Below are 22,757 nucleotides of genomic sequence, written 5' to 3'. Positions count from 1 at the left end.
GCTGAAAGCACTGTTTCTAGTCAAGGGCAGGAAAAGGGCCCATGAAGGGAACACTAGTTATAAGGCTGGTAGCCTGCACAATCCATAGTCAGCATAAAATAATACTTACATATGGGTACAGACTAGAGCAGAAAGGAAAGTGGACGTGGAATGGGAAAACAGGATCATTCAATTCAGTACACTCAGTAAAATGCCATCTTCTGGAAATTGGTCTGGATTTATTTTGCAGGTGAAGAATTGTGAGTAAGTTCACTAAGGCCTCTGGCCATTTTTAAAATCTGATTGTGAAGTCTGGAAGCTCTTTGCATGCTACCTATCTTAAGAGAATGCTGTCTCTCATGAACTAATTATTATGGATTTTAATTAATCCTGCAAGTTAGGCAATTAGACATTTAAAACTTTTAAAACTCCCTACATAGTGATAGAGTATTTAGTTCTTGCCAACCGTCATCTCTCTTAAAATTTTGATCAAATTGAGCCAGCTTTGCTAGAGGTGTTTTTTAGCTGGGAAAAGTTAGCAAAAGAGTAATTAAATGTCTTGTTGAAGATTTCAGAGCAGGTCAAGGGGCAGAGATGGGAATAACTTCATTATCATTGTCTTCTAGAAGACCATTTCTTCTCACCCAGTCTCAAAAGTGGGTGGATAGTTTATATATGTATAGGTATATAGTGTGACAGATCACAGTAGGCTGAGATTCTAGAAAGAGCCTAGAGCCTTTTTTGCATGCATTTGTTAATTTATGCACAGTTGGAGGTATTCTTGATGAGCTGATGAACTGCTGTGTTGGATTTCTCAACATTCTCCACAACTGAAGCAATATCTGGGTATCTTTTTTTGAGCATTTGGTGAATTTGAGCATGTGACGTTTTTAAGTCAGAGTAGATATAGCCCATGATCTCAGAAAACAAGATCCTTCTTGTGGACTGCTACTTATAATCTCTGATTGTCTCTTGACCAATCCCTTGAGTAACTTCACTAGATGATGGGTCAGGGGAGGATCACTGGTATTCAAAGGAGCAGCTTAGATGCTCAGACTTGTGCTGTGGAAGGGGTGATGGGCAAGGTGAGAACCTGGGGGTCAGGGTTAGGTAGGAGGCTAACAAGGGGAAGATCTTGGCAGGTGCCACCAGGAAGCCTCAGCAAGGATTATGATGAACAGAGGGATGTGATTAGAAAAAGTCAGATCAGTTTATGAAGGGTAAATTATACCTTGCAAACCTGACAGCTTTCTGTGATGAGATGACCAGCTCTGTGGATGAGGGGAAAGTAGTAGGTGCATTTTGCGTTGATTTTAGCAAAGCTTTCAGCTCAAATTCTCAGTCTTGTAGCCAAGTGAGAGAGAGAGAGTGACTGGATGGGAGTGCTGGCAGATGTGTGGGACACTGGCTGGACCACCAGGCCCAAAAGGGAGTGGTCAGCAGTTTGGTGGTCTGTGGTCTGGCTGCTGACCAGTTACTTGTGGTGTTTTTGCTGAATTGATACTGGTGCTAGTGCTAATCTCTTCATTAATAACCAGAATGATCAGGTAGAGTTTTTAGCAAGTTTTTAGATAACATCAGAATGGGCAGAGGAGATGGTACACTAGCTATTCCAGTTGCTGTTCAGAGGGATCTCAACAGGCAGGAGAAATGAGCTGAGAGGAACCTCGTAAAGTTCAATGACAGTAGGCAGGAGTTCCTACACCTGGACAGAATAAAACGTGCAGCAGGCCAGGCCAGGCAAAGTCTGGCTAGGCAGCAGCTTTTCAGAGTGGACGACAAGTTGCACGAGTCAGCCATGTGTCCTCGCAGTACTAAAGGCTGACAGCAGACCGGGCCACACTAGTAACAACCTCGCCAGCAGCTTGAGGGCTGTCTGCTCCCTCAGACCTGCAAGACTGCATCCAGAGTACTGTGCCCATTCCCAGGCTCCCCAGTATGCCAAAGCATGTTGGATGGAGGATGACCAAGGTGTTGGAGCACAGAACAGTGGCAGGGTCTGGTGCACAGACTGTACAAGAAAAGGGTGGGAGAGCTTGGTTTGTTCATCCTGGAAAAGAAGAGCTTCTGGGAGGAATCTAACTGCTGTCTTCAAGCATATAAGGGAGATTTGATAGGGGGATTGAGATATTGGCTGGAGAGGAGACGAAGCCAGACTCCTCTTAGATACTCTGAAGGACAAGAGGCTCCATACACAAGTTTCATTAGGGGAATTCTGACCAGATATAAGAAAAAGCTCTTCTCAGTGAGGATGTTTGGGTCTGAAACTGGGACCTAGCAAGGCTCTGAAAGTCCTGAAAGCAGCTGGTCAGTGAGTGATTAGGAAGAAATTATTTTCTTTACTCAGGTACCAGAGCAAGTTGCCCAGAGAAGCTGTGGATGCCCCATCCCTGGGAGTGTTCAAGGCCAGGCTGGATGGGCCTTTGGGCAACCTGGTCTGATGGGAGGTGTCCCTGCCCATGGCAGGGGGTTGGAACTGGATGGGCTTTAAGGTCCCTTCCAACCCAAACTGTTCTGTGATTCTGTGAAAATTGCTATTTTTTTATGAAAACCTGATATGGATATAAAGCTCTGTTCCCAAATTGAGTTAGAAGTAATCAGTATAGTATAGGAATGCTTTGGAAAATTACTTCTGAAAGATTGTTATTTAATAGATACCGTTTTTTAAAGCAGTGGAAAGATGCTTTCATTCTGAAGATTGAAGACTTTGTTTATATTTGGTATTAGAGCTTTTCACATTGTATAAAAATACGAAAAAGATAAAATCAACGAAACACAAAATTTGGTAGAGGCAGTGGAATATTGTCAAATTAATCTTTTTCTTCCTGTAGCAAAGATATCAGTGTTTATATTGAACTCCAGAATAGTGTAGGCTAAGACTATAAAAAAGTAACCTTGTTTAACCCTCAGTGATAATACAGTTATAAATCATTCCATATGCCTAAAGCTAAAAATAGTATAATCAAATGACCTTCAGCTTTTATTTATTATTTCAAAGTGCCCAGTGTTATGGGGCACAACAAGAATAAATGTGTGTGTGTGTATGTGTGTTTGTGAAACATCTTTTCAGATACTACACATCTTTAGTATTAAACCATACATTACTATGATAATGGATACATGCCATGGTATATATACACACCATATTATATGTATTTTACTTTCAGTTTTTGCTTACAGGTTGCACAGTGGTATAGAAATAATGGCCTTAATCATCAGTGGCTTTTGTGCAATAATGTGCAATTTCTTTGAACACAGAGTTATCTCACAATAACTGGAAAGAATCTTACAAAATTGGAAAGAAACTGGGATACCCTCAAAACATTCAAATTATTGCACTAATTAATGTTACATTCTTAATTCAGGTTATGTTATTTAGGTTTGAGATCATATAGAATCATAGGATGGTTTGGGTTGGAAGGGACCTTAAAGACCGCCGAGTTCCAACCCCCTGCCATGGGCAGGCACACCTCCCACCAGACCAAGTTGCCCAAAGCCCCATCCAGCCTGGCCTTGAACACCTCCAGGGATGGGGCATCGACAGCTTCTCAAGGCAGCCTGTTCCAGTGCCTCACTACCCTTACAGTGAAGAATGTCCTCCTAATGTCTAACTGAATCTATCCTCTTTTAGTTTAAAGCCATTTAAAACCCTGCAGTGAGTATTTAACAATAGAAATGTGATTGGTGTCTTCAATAGCGCTGTGCTAATATATCCCTGCCATGCACAAAGAGACCCTGCAGTTTCTGCAACTTTAAAGTATAGGCAGTCCTTCGTTGGCTAATATACAAATAGATAAATAGGATTAACAAGCTACTAGGCTAAGCATTAGTATGTAGGAGTAGTTTGATGTCATGCCCAAAGGGTCTTTGCAGACCAAGCAGGCATCAGTCAGGTGGAGAAGGGTTGCCCTCCATCACTTGTTGTAGTGGGCTGACAGCATGTTGATGTTTCTCCTCCTTAGTCTTTGAGCTGTTACCAACTCCATCTCAGCAGTTCTGCCTCTGACATTTTACTTATAGTGTGTGGCTCTACTATATACTTTACCACAGCTCTGTAATTTTCTCCAGTCTGAGCCAAGGTTATGCAGATGGGTCAAATCAGAGCTTGGCCTTGGATAACCACCACCGAACCCCAGCGTGGGACGGGGAAGAGGTTAGAGCATTTTGGGTTAATGGAAAGCAACATGGATATGGGTTTCATCAATAAGCTAAAGATCAGGTTGCACAGCTTTACAGATTCACAAATCTTTTTAAAACAGGTCTATACTTCAAACTCAACATCAACTGAGTGCACATGAAACAGTCAAGTTATACAGTTTTGATAAAAATATCACATTATACATGCATATATGTATACTACATATATGTACATATACATAGTGATATAATATAGATAAATAGTGTAAGCATACAAAATGTTGAGTTTTATATTCTAGAAAGATCAATTGATCATCTTGGTTTTCCTTAAACACAAAAAGTGGACTGGTAAGGAAAGGGAAGATGTAACCCTCACCCCCAAGATTGCCTAAATTGTAAATTGAATACATTGTTTCTTATAGGTCTACTCAAAAGCATGGATGTGATCCAAAGCCTATTGAACTTCAAAAGAAATAATGAAGTGAGCCATGATTTGGAGGCTGAGAATCTATTTCGTTCATCCTAAATTGATTGAACAGAATCCAATGTTATATGCTGTTGTACGATGTGAGTCCTGCATTTTGGTCACAACAACCCCATGCAACGCTATAGGCTTGGGGCTGGAAAGTTGTGCAGAGGAAAAGAATCTGGGGGTGCTGGTTGACACTCACCTGAACGTGAGCCAGAGGTATGCCCAGGTGGCCAAGAAGGCCAATGGCATCCTGGCTTGTATCAGGAATAGTGTAGCCAGCAGGACCAGGCAGGTGATCATCCCCCTGTACTCTGCTCTGGTGAGACTGCACCTTGAGTACTGTGCTCAGTTTTGGGCCCCTCACAACAATACGGACATTGAGGCCCTGGAATGTGCCCAGAGAAGGGCTATGAAGCTGGTGAAGGGCCTGGAACACAAATCCTGTGAGAAGAGGCTGATGGAACTGGGGTTGTTCAGTCTGGAGAAGAGGAGGCTCAGGAGAGACCTTATTGCTCTCTACAATCGCCTGAAAGGAAGGTGTGTGTAGCTGGGGGTCAGCCTCTTCTTGCAGTTAACTAGTGATATCACTAGAGGGAATGGCTTCAAGTTGCACCAGGAGAGGTTCAGGTTGGAAATTAGGAGACATTTCTTCTCAGAAAGAGTGGTCAGGCATTGGAAAGGGTTGCCCAGGGAGGTGGTGGAATCATCGTCTCTGGGGGTGTTCAAGGAAAGGTTGAACCTGGCACTTAGTGACATAGTTTAGTGGGTGATACTGGTTGTAGGGTGATGGTTGGACCAGATGATCTTGGAGGGCTTTTCCAACCTTAATGATTCAGGGATCTATGATTCAATGGGTAGATGGGCTTTTATACTTTTAACTTAATTAAAAGTTGAAAATTTTAAATTTAATTTAACTTCAATATTAAAGAATTTCAGATTTTTACATTTCTTTTCTCTTTTTTTTTTTTTTTCTTTTAGGCAAGCCCTGCCCCTATAATTGTCAACACAGACACCTTGGACACAATCCCCTATGTAAGTATTAATTTATTATAATATATATAATTTGTTTATTTTCCCAAATAAATTCTAATCAGTATTGGATAGAAGTTATAAATAAATCTTTCAGTTAATTGTCTCTTTTACAGTAACACAGCTTATTCATTTCTAGAAGAAGAAATCAGGAATGATAACTGTACTCAGGTGAATTATAACATTATAAGCACGTAATTTGTAGTTGAGACTTCAACACATGAACTGTAACTTACTAAAACTAGCCTTTCTTTGAAAAAAAGTGTGATTTCATTAAGTTGTTCCTCTTTACTAGTAACAGAGAGCATTAATATTTCCTTTTTAGAGCAGCATACACACTTCTAGTTTATTAAGATTCTAGAATCATGGAATAATATTAAAATGATGCAAATAGCTCTTAATTTTTCTCTATATATCCCTTTTGTAGATAATAACTACATGACAAATAGCAGCACAAACTAGATGATTTCATATGTTGTTATTAATGTATTTTTACATGGCTTCTATTTTTATGGCTTATAATAAAAACAATTTTACCTTAAAATAAATACATGTTTTTACTAAAGTAAAAAAAAAAAATCTGCTTTTTGCATACATTTGATAACAATGTCATTGTAGAATTTAAAAACAAGCATAGTTGAAGGTAAAAGGCATAGAGAAAAACAAAGTGGATATATAATAAGACAAGTAACAGGCTTAAGTGATTGCATGCAAGAAAAGCAAGTAGTATGAAGCTAGCCAGCCAGTATCAAATCTTTCTCCTTGTATACTCTTAGTACTCTTTTTAAAGCTCCTAATTAATGTCTCTCATCTGTTGGGTGTTGTCCATATCTGTTTCTTATGGTTCCAATGCATAAATCTAATTATTTATCCACTTATGCTAATGATTTTGCTGGTTTCTGTCTTACAGAAGCCTACTGATGAGAAGTTTAATAGGAGTTATCCTTGCTACCTTTGTTTCTGACAATTTATAAAACTTATAAAATATTGTGTAGAACACATGTAAAGATCATAGCCAAGAGCAATTTAGAACAATGACACTGCTGTAAAGCAGAAGAGAACTTAATCCCATGTTGGGAATTTCAGCCACTGGGAAGGGCAGAAAAGTTAAATAAAATTTCTCCGTTCATTTGCATCAAACTTTCTTAAACAATTTCCTAGTTTCATTTTGAAGTCTCAGTTTTCCTTCCTAACATCAGAACCATCTGCTGTGCTCTCACTTCCAATAGGTCTGGCTTTTCTTCTGTTTTAATGAGACATTTTACACTTACTGTTCCCTATGATCCATCATGAAGGACATTGTGAGCCCCAGTTCTCATTTCCAGTGCTGGACCTGTGCCCAGGACAATCCACAGTTACAGTGTTAGAATTCCTAAATACAGATGCATTACGCTAGTGACAAGATGTTCGATCAATATGATTTATTCTTACAACAAAGTCTATTGATACTTATACACTTTTATACTACTTTTATACTAGTCTCCCTTTTTCTTATAAAAAAATAAAAATAAAAATAAAAATAAGACAATAACACGACAAAACACATTCAAGAGAAATATTGACAGTAGACTGAAAAGTGCCTGTGGGCTGCTTCAGTCTCCAACGCATGATGTGAACTAGATAAATAAACAGAAGGTACTTGTTGTAAAAATAGACAATTCTGAGTTAGTCACCTTCTCTTACCCAGTATATGGGAAGATTTATGTCCCTTAAAAATGGGGCACAACAGAGCTTCCAAAGAGGGGCTTATTTAGACTAGTCAATAATAAATGTCAAGGTGAAACCTATCTGTGGAGTCCAGGCCAACACAGTGCCCCACAGGACATGGGGTCTTTGCTTTACAAATAGACATTTCTTTCTGATCAGGATTTATATGCTTGAACATCCTCCGGAATGAGAAAGACAAACATATGGGCAAACATCCTCTTCCTCCAGCCTCATGTTTGGGAGAGTGGGCTGGGAGACCTGGGTTCTTCTTCATGCTCCCAAGACTGGTTCAGTTTAGTTTGGCTTAGTTTCATTTTGTGGTATTTCCTCTGCGAGGAAGGTGCTGTACTTGCTGAGCCAGAGACATGTTTGCTTCTGTGCGAGTCCCCTACTGAGTAGGTGAGCATGTGAAAAACAGGTTTACCGACAGCCTTGGCCCATGTCATGGGTTGACTTTGGCCAACAGCCAAACACCCAGCGAGCCCCTCTCTCACTCCCCTCTCCCATGGGATGGGAAGAAAATAGAAGGAAGGCAAGAAGACAGATAGGTGGAGGTAACGACAATTCAATAGGGAAAGCAAAAGGTGTGTGTGCAGGCAAAGCAAAAAGAGGAATTCACTCACTACTTCCCATTGGCAAGCAGATATTTAGCCACTTCTTGGAAAAGAGGCCTTCAGCACATGTAGCGGTTGCTTGGGAGACAAACGCTATAACCACAAACATCTTCCCCTTCGTCTTCCTTTCCCTGAGCTTTTATTGCTGGGCAAAATACCATATCGTATAGAATATCTTTTTGGTCAGTTTGGGTCAGCTGTCCTGGCTGTGTCCCCTCCCAGGACTTTACCTATTCCAGCCTAATCGCTGCAGGAGAGGAAGGGAAGAGTGGGGAAGAGAGAAGGCTGTGATGCTGTGCAATCTCTGTTCAACAAAAGCCAAAACACCAGTGTGTTATCAACACTGTTTCAGCCACGAGCATCATAGCATCACATGGGCTGCTATGAAGAAAACTCCATCCCAGACAGACCCAGTACAGCACATATATAATAACATGTAGGTGTTAGAGAGGCTTGTCACTCTCTTAAATATTTGGAAAGACAGAGGAAAGCCTTCCAAAACTCCATGAGCTAAGTATATAGTAATTCAGCTATTGTCATATTATTTATCTTGCAGTAAATAACATTTAGATATGCCCTAAAGTGTTTTTTGTTTTGCTTTGTTTTTCAGACAGGTCAATTCAGAGATAAGAGAAAACAGAATTTAATTATTACTTTGAAACTTGAATATGAGTTGTACACCTGCCTTTTTAGCACTGTCAGAACCTTCAGACATGACTGGAGGAAGATTGCGCATATCTAGGAACATCTCTGGTGAATGTGTAAATAACCTTAGCATTAGTCAGCTGGTTAGTAAAGCATCTGAAAGTTATTATTCTTTTTTAATTATCATGAAATCCTGTCTACCCCTATAGGAACAAATTATTTTATGGATCAGAGAAACTAAGTTCAATTATATTATTTCCTGTCCCATGCTGGATGCATCCATCTTGCAAGTGGACAAGAGAGTAGCCGATCCTCTCTCATAACTGTACCCTATCTAACACACACAGCAGCACTGAGGGTCAGGGCTGGAGTCTTTTTAAGTGCCTGATATTCAGCTGCTGTCGTCATGCCTCAAAGTGCATTTAGAGTCCAGTAAGCCTCCTGTCAGAGGAAAAGACAGACAATTTTAGGTCTTAAAAAGTGGACCATATTTCCTATGTCCACATTCTTTTCCTCATATCCTGTTTTTCTCTAGTCCTGGGTACTTGTCCTTTAGTTCTTTCCTTGGAATGTGCATTCCACAAATCTGAGTAATTCTAAATTAACTTGTTAAAAATAAATAAATAAATAAGTAAAGCAAATGGATATATAAAGGAGAGGTTGGACAGGACTTTAGGCAACCTGATCTATTGGGAGGTGTCCCTGTTCATGGCAGTGGGGTTGGAACTGGATGATCTTTTAGGTCCAATCCAACCCAAACCATTCTATGATATGCAAGTGTTACATCTTGTGAAAATTTTTGACATAACTGTTTTTTGATTTCTGACTGATACCTTATGTAAGATGCTTTTCATGAAACCTGGGCTTTAAAAATACTTTCTCCAGCCTATTTCAAAAACTGTATTAAAACAATATATAATTTTTTCCGTTATCAAATCTATAATTTTCTATAATAACTATTTTTTCTATAGTATCTAAATAACTATAATTTTCATTGTATTTAACAAAATTAAGTAATCCATTTATTCTCAAACATGAAATGCTGAAATAAACCTGAATTTTCAAATTTTGGTAAATAGGTTGTTCTTACTTTTCTCTGCCATTGCTAGCCACAACTGAAAGTCTGATAGATGAATAAATAAACTCAGGCTATTTTTAGTGTTTTACATACCAGATGGAGACTTCTTATGATATCACTCAGCTCTTGACTCAGCAGCACAAGAAACCTGTTTCAGTGTTTCCTTTTATGCAATATAGATCCAATGCATTTCCATTTCAATAAGAACACTGCTATTTGTCTCCTCCAAAAATTCCTGAGTGTTTTCAGAAGGAGGGGGCCTCATAGCAATGACTAGTATTCCAAAAGCATTTTCAAATGTAATGTTTCCAGTGGTCCACCAGATATAAATTTAATTTTTACTGTTGATATAGAACTGGTAAACAGTGTGATTTGTCTCATTAACAATATAATGATTTCAGTTTGTGTAATTAAACCTTTTGGTGCTGTTGAAATTCTTCAAACCTTTCAACTCAACAGCTGAAAAAAAAAATTATCCTGTGAGAGACTGTTTTTCATCAATATACTTTTCTTAAATGAGATAAAAGAAAAGGCCTTATTCTACTATACTGTATGTTATTCTTTATAATTTGGGCCTGCAGCAAGTAACAGAAGAAACTGTTAATTAGCTTTGTTTCTAGGTTCAGTGACTTGAAAACTTTGGCTTGCCAAGCTTTGGACGTGGGAATAAATTGATAGGAAACTTCTATGGTACAAAATGAATTATTCTGTGGCATTTTAAGCACAATTAAACATTTGTGGGAGTTTGTTTGTTCTTTATTCTTTGGCTGTAAATTTTAGATCTTTTCGTATAATGAAAAGCATTAATTTAATACTGTATGAATCATCTCTGTTTCTCTGCTGCACAGAATAAGCCTTATTTATTTCTTTTTGAGTTTCCAATATGCTGTGTAGTTAAGTGAAAAGTAAATATAAGGCTGGCTTTACTGCATCAATTTCAGAAGTTGATGTGAACCTTCCCATTTATTTTGTGATGGAATTTCATTTCCTGTTCATCTTAGCTTCATGTTAATCTTAAATTCTCTCAGGTTCCTTGGTTGCTCCCTTCCTCCCCCCACCTTGTCACAAAGATAAGAGCTAAGAAATACATACTTTATTCTCCTTCTGTTCCCAGTGAGTTCCTTGTACTTCTTCAGTCTCTCATTGTTCTTCCAAATTATTATCATTGTCATTATTTTATTGTTTTGCTTTGCTAACTGTGCTGCCTATGCTTGGGCTCTGTGCAGATACTCTTGTTTCCCAAAGAAGTAATTTTCAGGCTACATTGGTTTGGTTTTTGTGCGCTGTAATCAAATCCTTGGCTTATTTTGTATGTTTATTTACATGCCTGAGCACAGCCATGCAGAAGCTTTGTTGGATCTGTGCTTAGGGACACCAAGAGCTCAGAGCTGTTCTGGGGCAGTTGCCCTGTGACAGCTCCTGTGCTGGAAGTGTGGAGGCCATGATGATGCCAAAATAGGGTTGTTAGGAAAAAGGTTTACCTTTCTCCTCTGTCTTAGCTAGTCAGCCAATACACTTGCATTTAGCACATGAAAGGAGGCACATAAAGGCTGTGAAGAAAAGTAAATTCTTCCTATTCTGACTGGAAAAAAAATGGGGAGCCGTGCAAATTTCTGAGAGAGGGTCAGTAACCTAAAGTCTTTTATTGGGTAGCATGAAATAGGCAGTCTGGACCTAAAGAATTAAATTGGAGGAAGGAGGTAGCCTTACATATTTCCACAATAAAACAAAAGTCATGTGACATTACATAGGAAATATGAAATGTAGTACGTAACTATGACTGATGAGTAAATATTTGAAGAGAACACTAATAGAGGAGTAAAAGGAAATTCTTGTCTAAAAAGCTAGGATTTGAATTTTTGCAAAGCTAGGGAGCTCTTGGAATTGGGAATTTTGGATTTGTGTTTTAAAATATATGAAATAAATACAAATATAAACATATAAATATGTGTATGCATGTATATTTGCCCATTTACTTATCATCTGAATAAATTTGTTGCTTCCTCCTAGATAGTTTGATGATAGTTTTGGAAGTTAGATTGCACATCTCATTATCTTGAATGACTCGTATATTTTCCAGATTGTTAAACACCAGTTTTGTTTGTTTGTTGTTTACACTCATCTTTCAGTCTGTCAGTTAACGTGGATTACAGTGAAAGAGCTAAATGAGGTAGAGCTCTGTGCTAGCTTTTATAACCTGTATTGGCTTGGCTTCTCTGTTTTGGCCCTTGAATTGTAACACAGTGTTGTTTGGCCTGGTGATCACTCCTGTGTTCTACATGCTATCATTTCTATAGTGGGATAAGAGATTTTTCTTTTATAATAGCAGTATTGGCAAGATTGACTTAATTCATGTTTATAAAATATGTTGAGATCATTAGTGAAAAGGATGCTATATAACAAAAGATTAGTGAATTAACATAATACAATTCATCCTGAAACCTGTATAAGTAAAAGGACCTTCATCCGGCAATTTGCTGACTTAAATGGATTTTCGCATGATGGGTAGTAGAAAAACAGGTTAATACTGTCCAAAATCCAAACCAAAAGTAGAGAATGAATCTTATGAATCTGACTTATTTTGCCTCTATTTCATATCCTTATTTATTTATTTATTTATTTTGTACCTGAAAACCTGTATATACCTGTATACCTGTATATACCTGTATATCACTGTTTTTACTGAGTTTCTCTTTAAAATTCTGGAGGCAATTCTGAATATTTAAGCTTGTCATATTGATAGAACTTTTAACTAGGGAAAAAAGCATATCTCTAAAGTAAAATAACTTCAAGATTTTAGGAAATTTATTTTATATTTCTCAGAGATGAACACTAATTTGCATATTTGAGTGCTGCATATCAGATTACGTGAAAAATCAGAAGAAAACCTTCATTGTGTCTGGCTGTAGGTATGAATATCAACATTCTGTCCATCCATCAAGTAAAAGCATCCCTTGGTCACGTATCTAATTACTTCTTCACACTTTTATTCTGCAGAAGCCTAATACTTCCCATTTTCAATTGCCTGTGAATAACCCTGGCCTTTAGATTCAATCAAGAGGCTCTTCCTGTAGGCATTTGATTGAAACTTTGCCATTAACGGACTGGGAGAGAAGAGGTTATTGAACTGCAAAGAGGTCAACTAATACACTTGTCCATGTCCTGCTGCTTCAGGTGTCCAAAGCAGAGAAAATGCATAAGTAATGCCTCCTACTTTTTGGATTTGGACTACTTACAGAGCACATATTTAAGCATTTTAGTCCCAGAACATGGGTGTGCTTGAGAAGCAAATTTTCTTTTTGTCCTTATTTACCAGTCTTCAGTTCACATGATGGAGCTCATGAAATAGACTTTCTGACAGAAAACTAAACTGGAAGATGGGCTTCTGGATACCCTTTGATCACTAACAGGCAGTCAGTGCCCTGGACTACACTGAAGTTAGTCTGAAATAAAGCCCTGGAATGAAGTACAGTGCTCTGGTTTCACGACTCTTCTGCCCTGTGAATCTGTGTCTGTTGAGCTACTCCTCTTATCCTTGTAGCCTCCACTGTGGGGAAGCCAGAATGGCTCTAAACAGTTATTTTTCTCTCTCTGAGAGAAGTCAAATATACTTGTATGTGTATGCATCCCCCTCCTCTATGCCCAGCTATACTTCATTTTTAATTCATCTAAGAGAATTCATCCATGAGGTCAGTATGTGCTGCAGAATTCAGAGCAGAGCTTGTCTATTAGACTTGTTTGAACCACTTGGAGATCTGAATCAGCCTAGAATTGCATCGCCCAAACTGACCTAAACGTAGTTTGAATTTGTTTTTGTAGTGCTCTCCCTGGCCTTGAATTAGATTCTACTTTTGTGTCATTTTTGATATATTACACTACAGACCCAGAGTTAACATTACTGTATTTTTTAGCAGTCAGCTAAAACTGGTAGAGTCTCTGGGTTTGCGAGGATCCAATGGTTAACATAACCTCTTGAAATTGTGCTTTTATAGTACAGTTCATGGTGTTAAGCCGTCAAACCCGTTGTCTTCCATAAATGTTTTTTCTTTTTTCTTTTAAGGTTTTATTCTTTTGCATAAAAGGCATAATTGGAAAACATAATTAAAAAGTTGATAATGCTGTTCAAGTACACAAAACTATTTTTTTGTGACATTAACTTCACTCTTAATTTCTTTGTCATGAAGTCACAGTTCTGAAATGAAGTGGGAAACACAGCATGATGAGTACATGTGAATAATTATCTGTAGACTTAATTTCTTTGTGGTTTCAGACAATGACACTTGCAGATAAATTTCACTGTTTCAGAAAGGTGTAGACCTTAACTGAAAGCTGTTTTCAAAAATGAAGAGTTAGTGCAGGTGTCATTATCTTAATAGTTTCAATTAGATAAAGGACGAACAGAGCTTTCACATTCCATAAGACTTCATTTTGAAGGATTTCAGATATTAGATAGGCAAAATTTGAAATGCTGTTGTCAGAGATAGAAGTATTACTTTGACCTTGGATAACCTGAGAAGTAAAGAGAAATACGTGCTCAGTATTGAATAGAAAGCTAATTTGGTTGAAAAGTGGAAAAGAAAAATACTGGTTTCTTATTTTATTGGAAATGTTAGGGCTTAACTTCTGTGATGCTTCAATCCAAAGGATTGAATGGATTGTGATGCTTCAATCCAAAATTTCTTTGTACAAGAAAACTTCTTTGCAATTTCAAGGATATTTATTTTTTATGTCTAGAATTGATTTATGTTTTGCTTTGCAAAGTACCTCTTAAAGTTCAGCCAAGGCAAGTTTGTTGTTATCCTGGCAGTACATAATGCATCATTTGTAGCAATATTGGTTACAAAAGGTTTCCTTCCCTTATAATCTGGTATGTATTGCTCTTTACATTTTCCTTTGCAGTTTTTTATAATATGAGTTTTTTTAACATTATTTGTGTTAACTGATTTAAAATTTTAAGAATGTTTTCAGTGTATTCCTATTCTTTACCTAGAACAATGAAAACAAATCTGAACATGGTCTTACTATAATAAAAATGCAGAATCAACAACTGAAATTCTCTGTCATTTTCCCCAATTTTTAGCCAGGGATTAACTGATCTGTGCTGTAAAATGAACAGACCTTCAGCACAGTTTCAGGAAATGTTCTGAAGCAAAGTCTGTACTGTTGCAGATTGTGAGTGTTGACTGTTTTAGAGTGTGACTCATTTCTAATCCACATTTTACATAATAATAATTAAAAAAAAAAGAAAAAAGATGGCACTTAATGCAGTGAATGGATGAATCAGCCTCAATGGTAAATTATATTTTTAATCAGTGTTTAGATGACCTAGCTTTCTGCATACAGTAGCAAACCCAAATATACTACAGATAATATCTGTTTTCCTGATATTAAAAATCCTGACTCCCATAATTTTCTGTAGAAGGTTGACTTAGTTTGAGGGTCATAGAAAGTAAAGATACATAAAGGAGATAAATTTCCACTTTGTGAAGATTATTAATAATGACAAATGACAACTGAAGTGCAATTTTTTTTATTTTTTACTTTATCTTACATTGGCACATTATCAGCTGTCTAGTGATATATGCTTGTAAATTGTTCTGCATGAAGATGAGAATAGTTTAAATCTCAGATTCTTTTTAGTCATATATTGTCTGTACTGAATATACAATGCTTTATATTAGCTAGGCAGAAAAATTCTCTTTATTGGATCTTGCCAATGTGATTGTTTCATTCTTTACCGAGCTTAATTGGGTAGTAGTGTGGTTATAAAAAATTAATCTTGTATAATGTCCAGCATCAGGACTTAAACTTTGCAAAGGTGATGGAACGGTGAGAATAACATACTGTGTTTATCTTGAAACTATTGAGCTATAATCATTTTTCAAATAATGTGCACAGTACAAGTTTGATTAATCACTCTGAGAGAACTGGCGGAGGAGCTGGCCAAGCCGCTTTCCATCATTTATCATCAGTCCTGGCTATCAGGGGAGGTCCCAGTTGACTGGCGGCTAGCAAATGTGGTGCCCATCTACAAGAAGGGCCGGAAGGTAGACCCGGGGAACTATAGGCCTGTTAGTTTGACCTCAGTGCCAGGGAAGCTCATGGAGCAGATTATCTTGAGTGTCATCACGCGGCACCTACAGGGCAACCAGGCGATCAGGCCCAGTCAGCATGGGTTTATGAAAGGCAGGTCCTGCTTGTCGAACCTGATCTCCTTCTACGACAAAGTGACACATTTAGTGGATGAGGGAAAGGCTGTGGATGTGGTCTACCTTGATTTCAGTAAGGCTTTTGACACCGTTTCCCACAACATTCTCCTCAAGAAACTGGCTGCTCGTGGCTTGGACTGGTGTACACTTTGTTGGGTTAAAAACTGGCTGGATAGCCGGGCCCAAAGAGTTGTGGTGAATGGAGTCAACTCCAGTTGGAGGCCGGTCACTAGTGGAGTCCCCCGGGGCTCAGTACTGGGGCCAGCCCTCTTAAATATCTTTATCGATGATCTGGATGAGGGGATCGAGTGCACCCTCAGTAAGTTTGCAGATGGCACCAAGTTAGGTGCATGTGTTGATCTGCTCAAGGGTAGGAAGGCTCTGCAGGAGGATCTGGATAGGCTGGACCGATGGGCTGAGGTCAACTGTATGAAGTTCAACAAGGCCAAGTGCCGGGTCCTGCACCTGGGGCGCAACAACCCCAAGCAGAGCTACAGGCTGGGAGAGGAGTGATTGGAAAGCTGCCTGGCAGAGAAGGACCTGGGAGTACTGGTTGATAGTCGGCTGAATATGAGCCAGCAGTGTGCTCAGGTGGCCAAGAAGGCCAACAGCATCCTGGCTTGTATAAGAAGCAGTGTGGCCAGCAGGTCTAGGGAAGTGATTGTCCCCCTGTACTCGGCTCTGGTGAGGCCACACCTCGAGTACTGTGTTCAGTTTTGGGCCCCTCACTATAAGAAGGACATCGAGGCCCTGGAGCGTGTCCAGAGAAGGGCTATGAAGCTGGTGAGGGGTTTGGAGAACAAGTCTTATGAGGAGCGGCTGAGGGAGCTGGGCTTGTTCAGCCTGGAGAAGAGGAGGCTCAGGGGCGACCTTATTGCTCTCTATAGGTACCTTAAAGGAGGCTGTAGCGAGGTGGGGGTTGGTCTATTCTCCCACGTGCCTGGAGACAGGACGAGGGGCAATGGGCTAAAGTTGCGCCAGGGGAGGTTTAGGTTGGATATTAGGAAAAACTTCTTTACTGAAAGGGTTGTTAGGCATTGGAATGGGCTGCCCGGGGAAGTGGTTGAGTCACCATCCCTGGAGGTATTTAAAAGGAGTTTAGATGTTGAGCTTAGTGATGTGGTTTAGTGGAGGACTTCTTAGTGTTAGGTCAGAGGTTGGACTCAGTGATCTTGGAGGTCTCTTCCAACCCAGATGATTCTGTGATTCTGATTTCACCATCATCTTTCTCTTTAGCAAAAGCAGATTGCAGTTGTATTAATAGTGCCCTTTCTTACTCTGTAAATTGTAAAAGTCTCCAACTGTTCATATGACCTCTTGTTATTCCTCCAGAGGAGGACAAACATAATTTGCAGCTGGTGCTTTCAATACAGTTTTATTTCTTCCGGTCATTAGGTATTTCTTTGAAGTTTGTTTGTAAAATAAGTCAGAGAATTGCTCATCTTTTGTTCTCCAGGCATTTAATTTTCATGTAGAAGGACATAAATAAATTCTAGTTATGGAATATTTTATTCATATATCTTGTCATTGAACATTGTCCATCTTTCTTTCAAATGGGGGACCAAAGTCCAGGGGCCATTCTCATGTGTTAAGAGGACTGATTTCATGGATAAGACAAGTTGCTCTTTAGTCAGGTGGTGATAAGTTTTGCTGTATTAGCTGCTTCTTAGATATGTGTTGTTAATCCTTGTGAACAAGAAGTTACATCATTTTGCTTTCTCTGAGCTTGTGAGGAAGAGCAGAAAACCACCTTGAATATGACTCAACCATTCAGATTGTCTTTTTTTTTTTTTTTTTTTTCCTGCAGCAAAATTAATTGGGCATAAGGGAGCTGTTCTGCTATGCTTTTAGTTACAGAGTGCAAAGGACTGTGGCTTCCTACCCTTACATATACTAAAAAGTCTTCCAAGATTTTAAGAGAATGAATCTTTCTACTGCTATAAAAATATTAGTAAAGCAGGTAATTCATGCGTAAAATTCTGTTTCTGTGGAATGCATACGTTTGTTTATAAATATGAATATTTATTATTTATGTGATTTTTCTTATTATTTATTGTTATTATTTGTGCAGGTATTTTAATTACCTTTTCAAGTCTGCTCTCTCCTGCAGGTGTAATTGCATTCACAGATGAATAAATGTAAGATCAGTTACACTGGTACAAGGCAATAGCACCAGTGGGATTGCACCAGTGCTACTGAGAGTACAGTTTAGCCTTCAGTACTTGTGCTAGAGGAACACAAAGGAAGATAAGAAACCAAGAGAATTCAATGACTGTGGTTTGTTCACAGGCAATGAGAGAGAGCAGGGAAGGGAGTGTTAAATTTCAAGGGTAAACAAAGATATTGGGAGTCTATTTTAGGTGCACAATCTGAGTCAGAGTATGCCATCATTTAATGAAGTGTGAGAGATTAGATGATGTTGGTTACACATTTATTTACTGAGAAAATGGGGTGTGCTTATATATATATTACATATTTCATCATGATTGTTACGCAAAACATCATGGATATCAATAAATGCAATAAATGATTGCTGTACTTTCCTTGCCTAAAATTTTGCCAGTTAATATGCTGTTGATTTCTTTCTTAAACCGAGGAAAAAATTTACCTTAAGTATTTAAATGAATCAAACTTAACCCACAGTTTATGTATTAATTTCTGCCTTTTAAACACTCTAACCACAGTTAGCAACATTTTAAATAAAATTATGCAGATTACTGTATTAAACATCAGGAAAATAACCTTGTAAGTCCCAAGTTACAAGTACTCTGTAATCTTAGTTGATGAAATAAGGTCAATCAAGCAACAGCAATTTTCCATTTTCATATATGTTGTGCACAGAATGTAATATTATACAGGAAAATCTCTTCTAGAAATGTATGAACTGTTCAGTCAATTGAAAACTTTGGTGGATTTTCCTCTAAAACTGAAAAGGACTGGAGATACAGGATCCTGACAAGCTGAATGTTTATGATTACTCATATGTTAGAGTGTCAGCAATGTCAGAAGTACAGAAGAAAATGAAAGGCAGACTGATGACTGCAAACTTCTGAAGCCATATAGTAAATGACCTGAACTGCACAAGAAAGAATATAATTTTGTGGAAGAAATGACTATTTCCAGTTCTATGAATGCACTGCTTCATATTATTGCGCTGATGTATATTATACATTAAGGCACAAGGATAAGAAATTTTAGGATATAATTTTTTTAGGATGCAAATCATAAAAGTCTGAAATGTCTGTATATAGTCAGTGTGCAGACACAGGTTCCTGAAATGGCAACTCCATTAGAAAAATAAGATATGTAAATCACTTAATATAAAAATCATAAATCACTTTCTGTTGATTCCTCTCCCTAGTGCTTGTAAAAAAAAAATCAAAAATAAAAAATAAGATGACTAGATGACTTCTTAACTTAGATGTCTGTTAGATATCTGAAGGAATATTAATTTATTTTTGTGTAAGAGAGAAATATGTACATACAAAAAATGAAATTTGCAGAAGTCTCTTCTTGGTGATACTAATTTTGAACAATTTGGAATCATAGAATAATTCAGGTTGGAAAAGACCCCAAAGATCATCTGGTACAACCTTTAACCTAGTAGTGACAAGTCCACCACTAAACCCTGCTACTGTTCTATATCTACACGTTTCTTGAACCCCTCCAGGGATCGTGACTCAACCACTTCCCTGGGCAGTCTATTCCAATGCTGCACAACCCTTTCAGTAAAGAAATTTCTCCTAATGTCTGACCTAAACCTCCTCTGGCACAATTTGAGGCCATTTCCCCTCAGCTTTTCACTTGGTACTTGGTAGAAGAGCCCAATCTGCGAGCCTCCCCAGGCTAGCACTTGAAGTGCTAGCCTAAATAGAATTCATACAAAGATGTACTTTCATTTCCATATACTGTGACCCCCATTTTGAAATCACGACCTCTGCTTTAATCTGCTCCACTGGTTATGCTTATGAAACTGGGAGTTCTGTGATGGGTCAGCATTAGGTATACAGAGTGATTGCACTTAAAAACATATAGGCTCTTTTCTTATGTGGTGTATATGGCCAGCATCACGATATGGACAGAACAAAGAGAAGGTGAAGGAAAAAATGGTGGCTTGCAATGTAATGAATGGGGTGTTATTAAAGAACAGCATAAAATCCCAAGAATGCATAGGAGGAGGGTATCAAGATACATGTTATTAAGACAAGTCAAAAATGTCAGATATATGGAGATGGAACATCAAAAAAAATCTATATCGTTGCTGAATAGGGGAAAGGGTTGTGAGTGAGAACAGCATGACAAGTAGGGGAAATGGGAAGATAATCCTTTACTTAGGCCAGATTTTGAAACTAAGGATAAGCAGGTAAAGCACATTAATAAAAGGAGCCAAGGTACATGAAGTGTATGAGTGACTTAACAGGAGCTATGAGAGAAGATTATATTTAGATCGAAAAGATAAGATGGAAAGACAATCATGAACGATCCTTTGGTTGAAGTGAGATTAGATAAAATATGTTTAATCCTGGGTGTTTGTGCATGCATTTGTGTGTGTGAGAGGGAGAGAGAGAGGGAAAAAAAAACAGATTTAGAGATAGTAAGAAGGAAGGAACAAGAAGTAAAAAAGCATGAATGAAAATCAGAGAAGGCAGTGGAGGCTGAGTTGGAGACATGAGAAGCTATGCATGGTGCTAGGGGATGGTGATACAGAGGAGGTAAAGAAAGCATTATTTTGTTCTGAACAAAGGGTAAGATAAAATTAAGGACTTGGGAATCAAACAGAGAAGAGTGATAATCATTACTCAATATATGTTTCTTTTTTTCTAAGAGAATTAAAACAAGAAAACCCAGGGTAACAATGAGGGAGGAAGAAAGAGTAGGAAAGGATGAGTATGGTACGCAAACAGTGAAGATTATCAAATAAAAATCAAGACCTGAAGGAGGTTATAAGAGACATCTAAGAGGAAGAGAATAAGCAAAGAAACACCATATGAGCAGGGTACAAGTTTATCGTGACTGTGCTTTACAGGTGTTGACTAAGAGTTGGATTTTACTTCTTGAAGCTCTGCTAATTTTCAGTTTGGGTGGTATCTTCCCTCAAGAATGTAAAATGAGCATTGGCCAAGTGCTCTGCAGGCATCTGTGGAAGGATACACATATTAGTTGCACGTATGCTGCAAAACCTTTTCCTGATAAAGTATAAGTTTATTTCAATACCATGTGGTCTTTCACTCATTGTTCTTCACACCAGAACGGTCATATGATGACAAGAAAGTTTTAGGTTATGGTACATTTCTGTTCAAAGAGCTTAACATATTTTCCTTGTTTCCTAGAGGAAATGAAGGGGAAAAGAAGGAAGTGGGCTTGTTATGCACGGTGATTAAAAATAGATGTGGGGTGTCTTGTATAAAAAGCACATAAAATGCACTCAGATGAAAGAAAGGAAGTGGCGTGAAAAATTTTCTGGCAGTTTCTTTAGGACAGTTCAAAAACATGAAATCATCGTATTTGAAATCACAGAACAGAGGAGATTGGTTTTGGTATATTTATATGAAGTGAGAAAGGAAAATTTGAATGCACTTGGAAAACAATATCAAAAGGAGATCAGCAGGTTTCTTGAAAACAGTAAGGGAGCTTTTTCAACTAATGAAGAAATAACTTACAACTGGAGACAACTGAGAGCTAAATAAAGATCACTCTTTGGTCTTGTTGATATCACAGAAATCATGCAGGGCTGTTTAAACCCTGTACTTGTTAAATTCCCCAAATGGCCTTGATGTTTCCTGAATGCAAAATGGACTATCTTAATTATGCCACAAATTGGAAATTTTTAAAGGACAAATATGTCCTAGGTTACTTATAAGTCAGGGAGTTGGCAATCATATATTCTATTGAGGATTGGGTAGTTAGGTAACTGATGAAACTGTACAGGCAGAAGAATCAAAATTGCATGTTGAGTGAAAATCAGTGGCGGTGTAGTTATCTTCCTATGTGTGTGTGATAATAAAAGTAGAAGCAGCAGTCTTCTTTCTCAGAGACAGCTGAAAAACAATATCCAATTAAATATAATTAAAATTGGTTTTGTTTGTAATATGAGTCTACAGATGTTGTAATTTTTAGGCAATAGAATCTCTTATTGAAAAGAAGACTAAGCATAACAAACAGCTCTAATTACATCAATTTTATTAGAAAGAATAGGTACAGTGGTCTCTCAATATTACAGTTGTATAAAGTCTGAGTGTTTTGATGTTGTTGCCATATTGTAATACAGTTCTTATCTTTAAAATTCATATCATGACATCTTTAACTGAATGGGTGGATGTACTGTAGAAGTATAGCAAGAAAGAATTAGGCAATGCTTATTTGTTTCAGTGTAAACAAGTCTATCACATCAAATAATTTCAGAAGTATAAAAACAATATCAAATTATTATTAAGTGGAAAAAACATACCTATTACAGTATTAAGAAAGTGATGTAGTATGTGAAAATGATAAACTCAACAGAATGTTATTCTTATGGTTTTGGGAATCTGTCATAAATCTGAAGAGCTGATTTTTGTAAGGGACTACTTCAGCTTCATATGTAATTCTTAAACTGCGCTAAAAAAGACAAACTTCCTGGAAAATCAGGGTAAAATTCTTTGTGTAAAGGAACAAATTAATCCAAATTTTTCAGATCCTTATTTTGGTGTCCTGTGTGCTCAGCTTTATTTCAATTTTGTCTACAAAACTATATATAGAGAACCTGTTTTAACATGCTTCTTATTTCTCACTCGCCTGAAAGAAAGTGTCCTCTGAAGATTTTTAGTTCCTTCTTCTTAGGAAGATATGGGGTCTGCTGTAGTCTCTAGTAGTGATTAGACCTTCACCAGGAAATCTCTTTTGAATCC

General features: G+C 37.9%; 1 protein-coding gene across 4 annotated transcripts in view; it reads left to right on the top strand.

Moving 5' to 3' along the window:
• The window catches only part of DLG2 (discs large MAGUK scaffold protein 2), a 1,033,555-nt gene that overhangs the window by 613,885 nt on the left and 396,913 nt on the right, over positions 1 to 22,757 (top strand). For all 4 annotated transcript variants that reach the window (XM_035560441.2, XM_035560439.2, XM_050713151.1 and 1 more), the window contains one exon: positions 5,567 to 5,620. In XM_035560441.2, coding sequence (XP_035416334.1) covers positions 5,567 to 5,620 — 54 coding nt within the window. The remainder of the gene's footprint in view (positions 1 to 5,566; positions 5,621 to 22,757) is intronic.

Source organism: Cygnus atratus, chromosome 1, assembly GCF_013377495.2.
Source record: "Cygnus atratus isolate AKBS03 ecotype Queensland, Australia chromosome 1, CAtr_DNAZoo_HiC_assembly, whole genome shotgun sequence".
Taxonomy (NCBI): Eukaryota; Metazoa; Chordata; class Aves; order Anseriformes; family Anatidae; genus Cygnus; species Cygnus atratus.
This window is presented reverse-complemented; position numbering and strand designations above follow the sequence as displayed.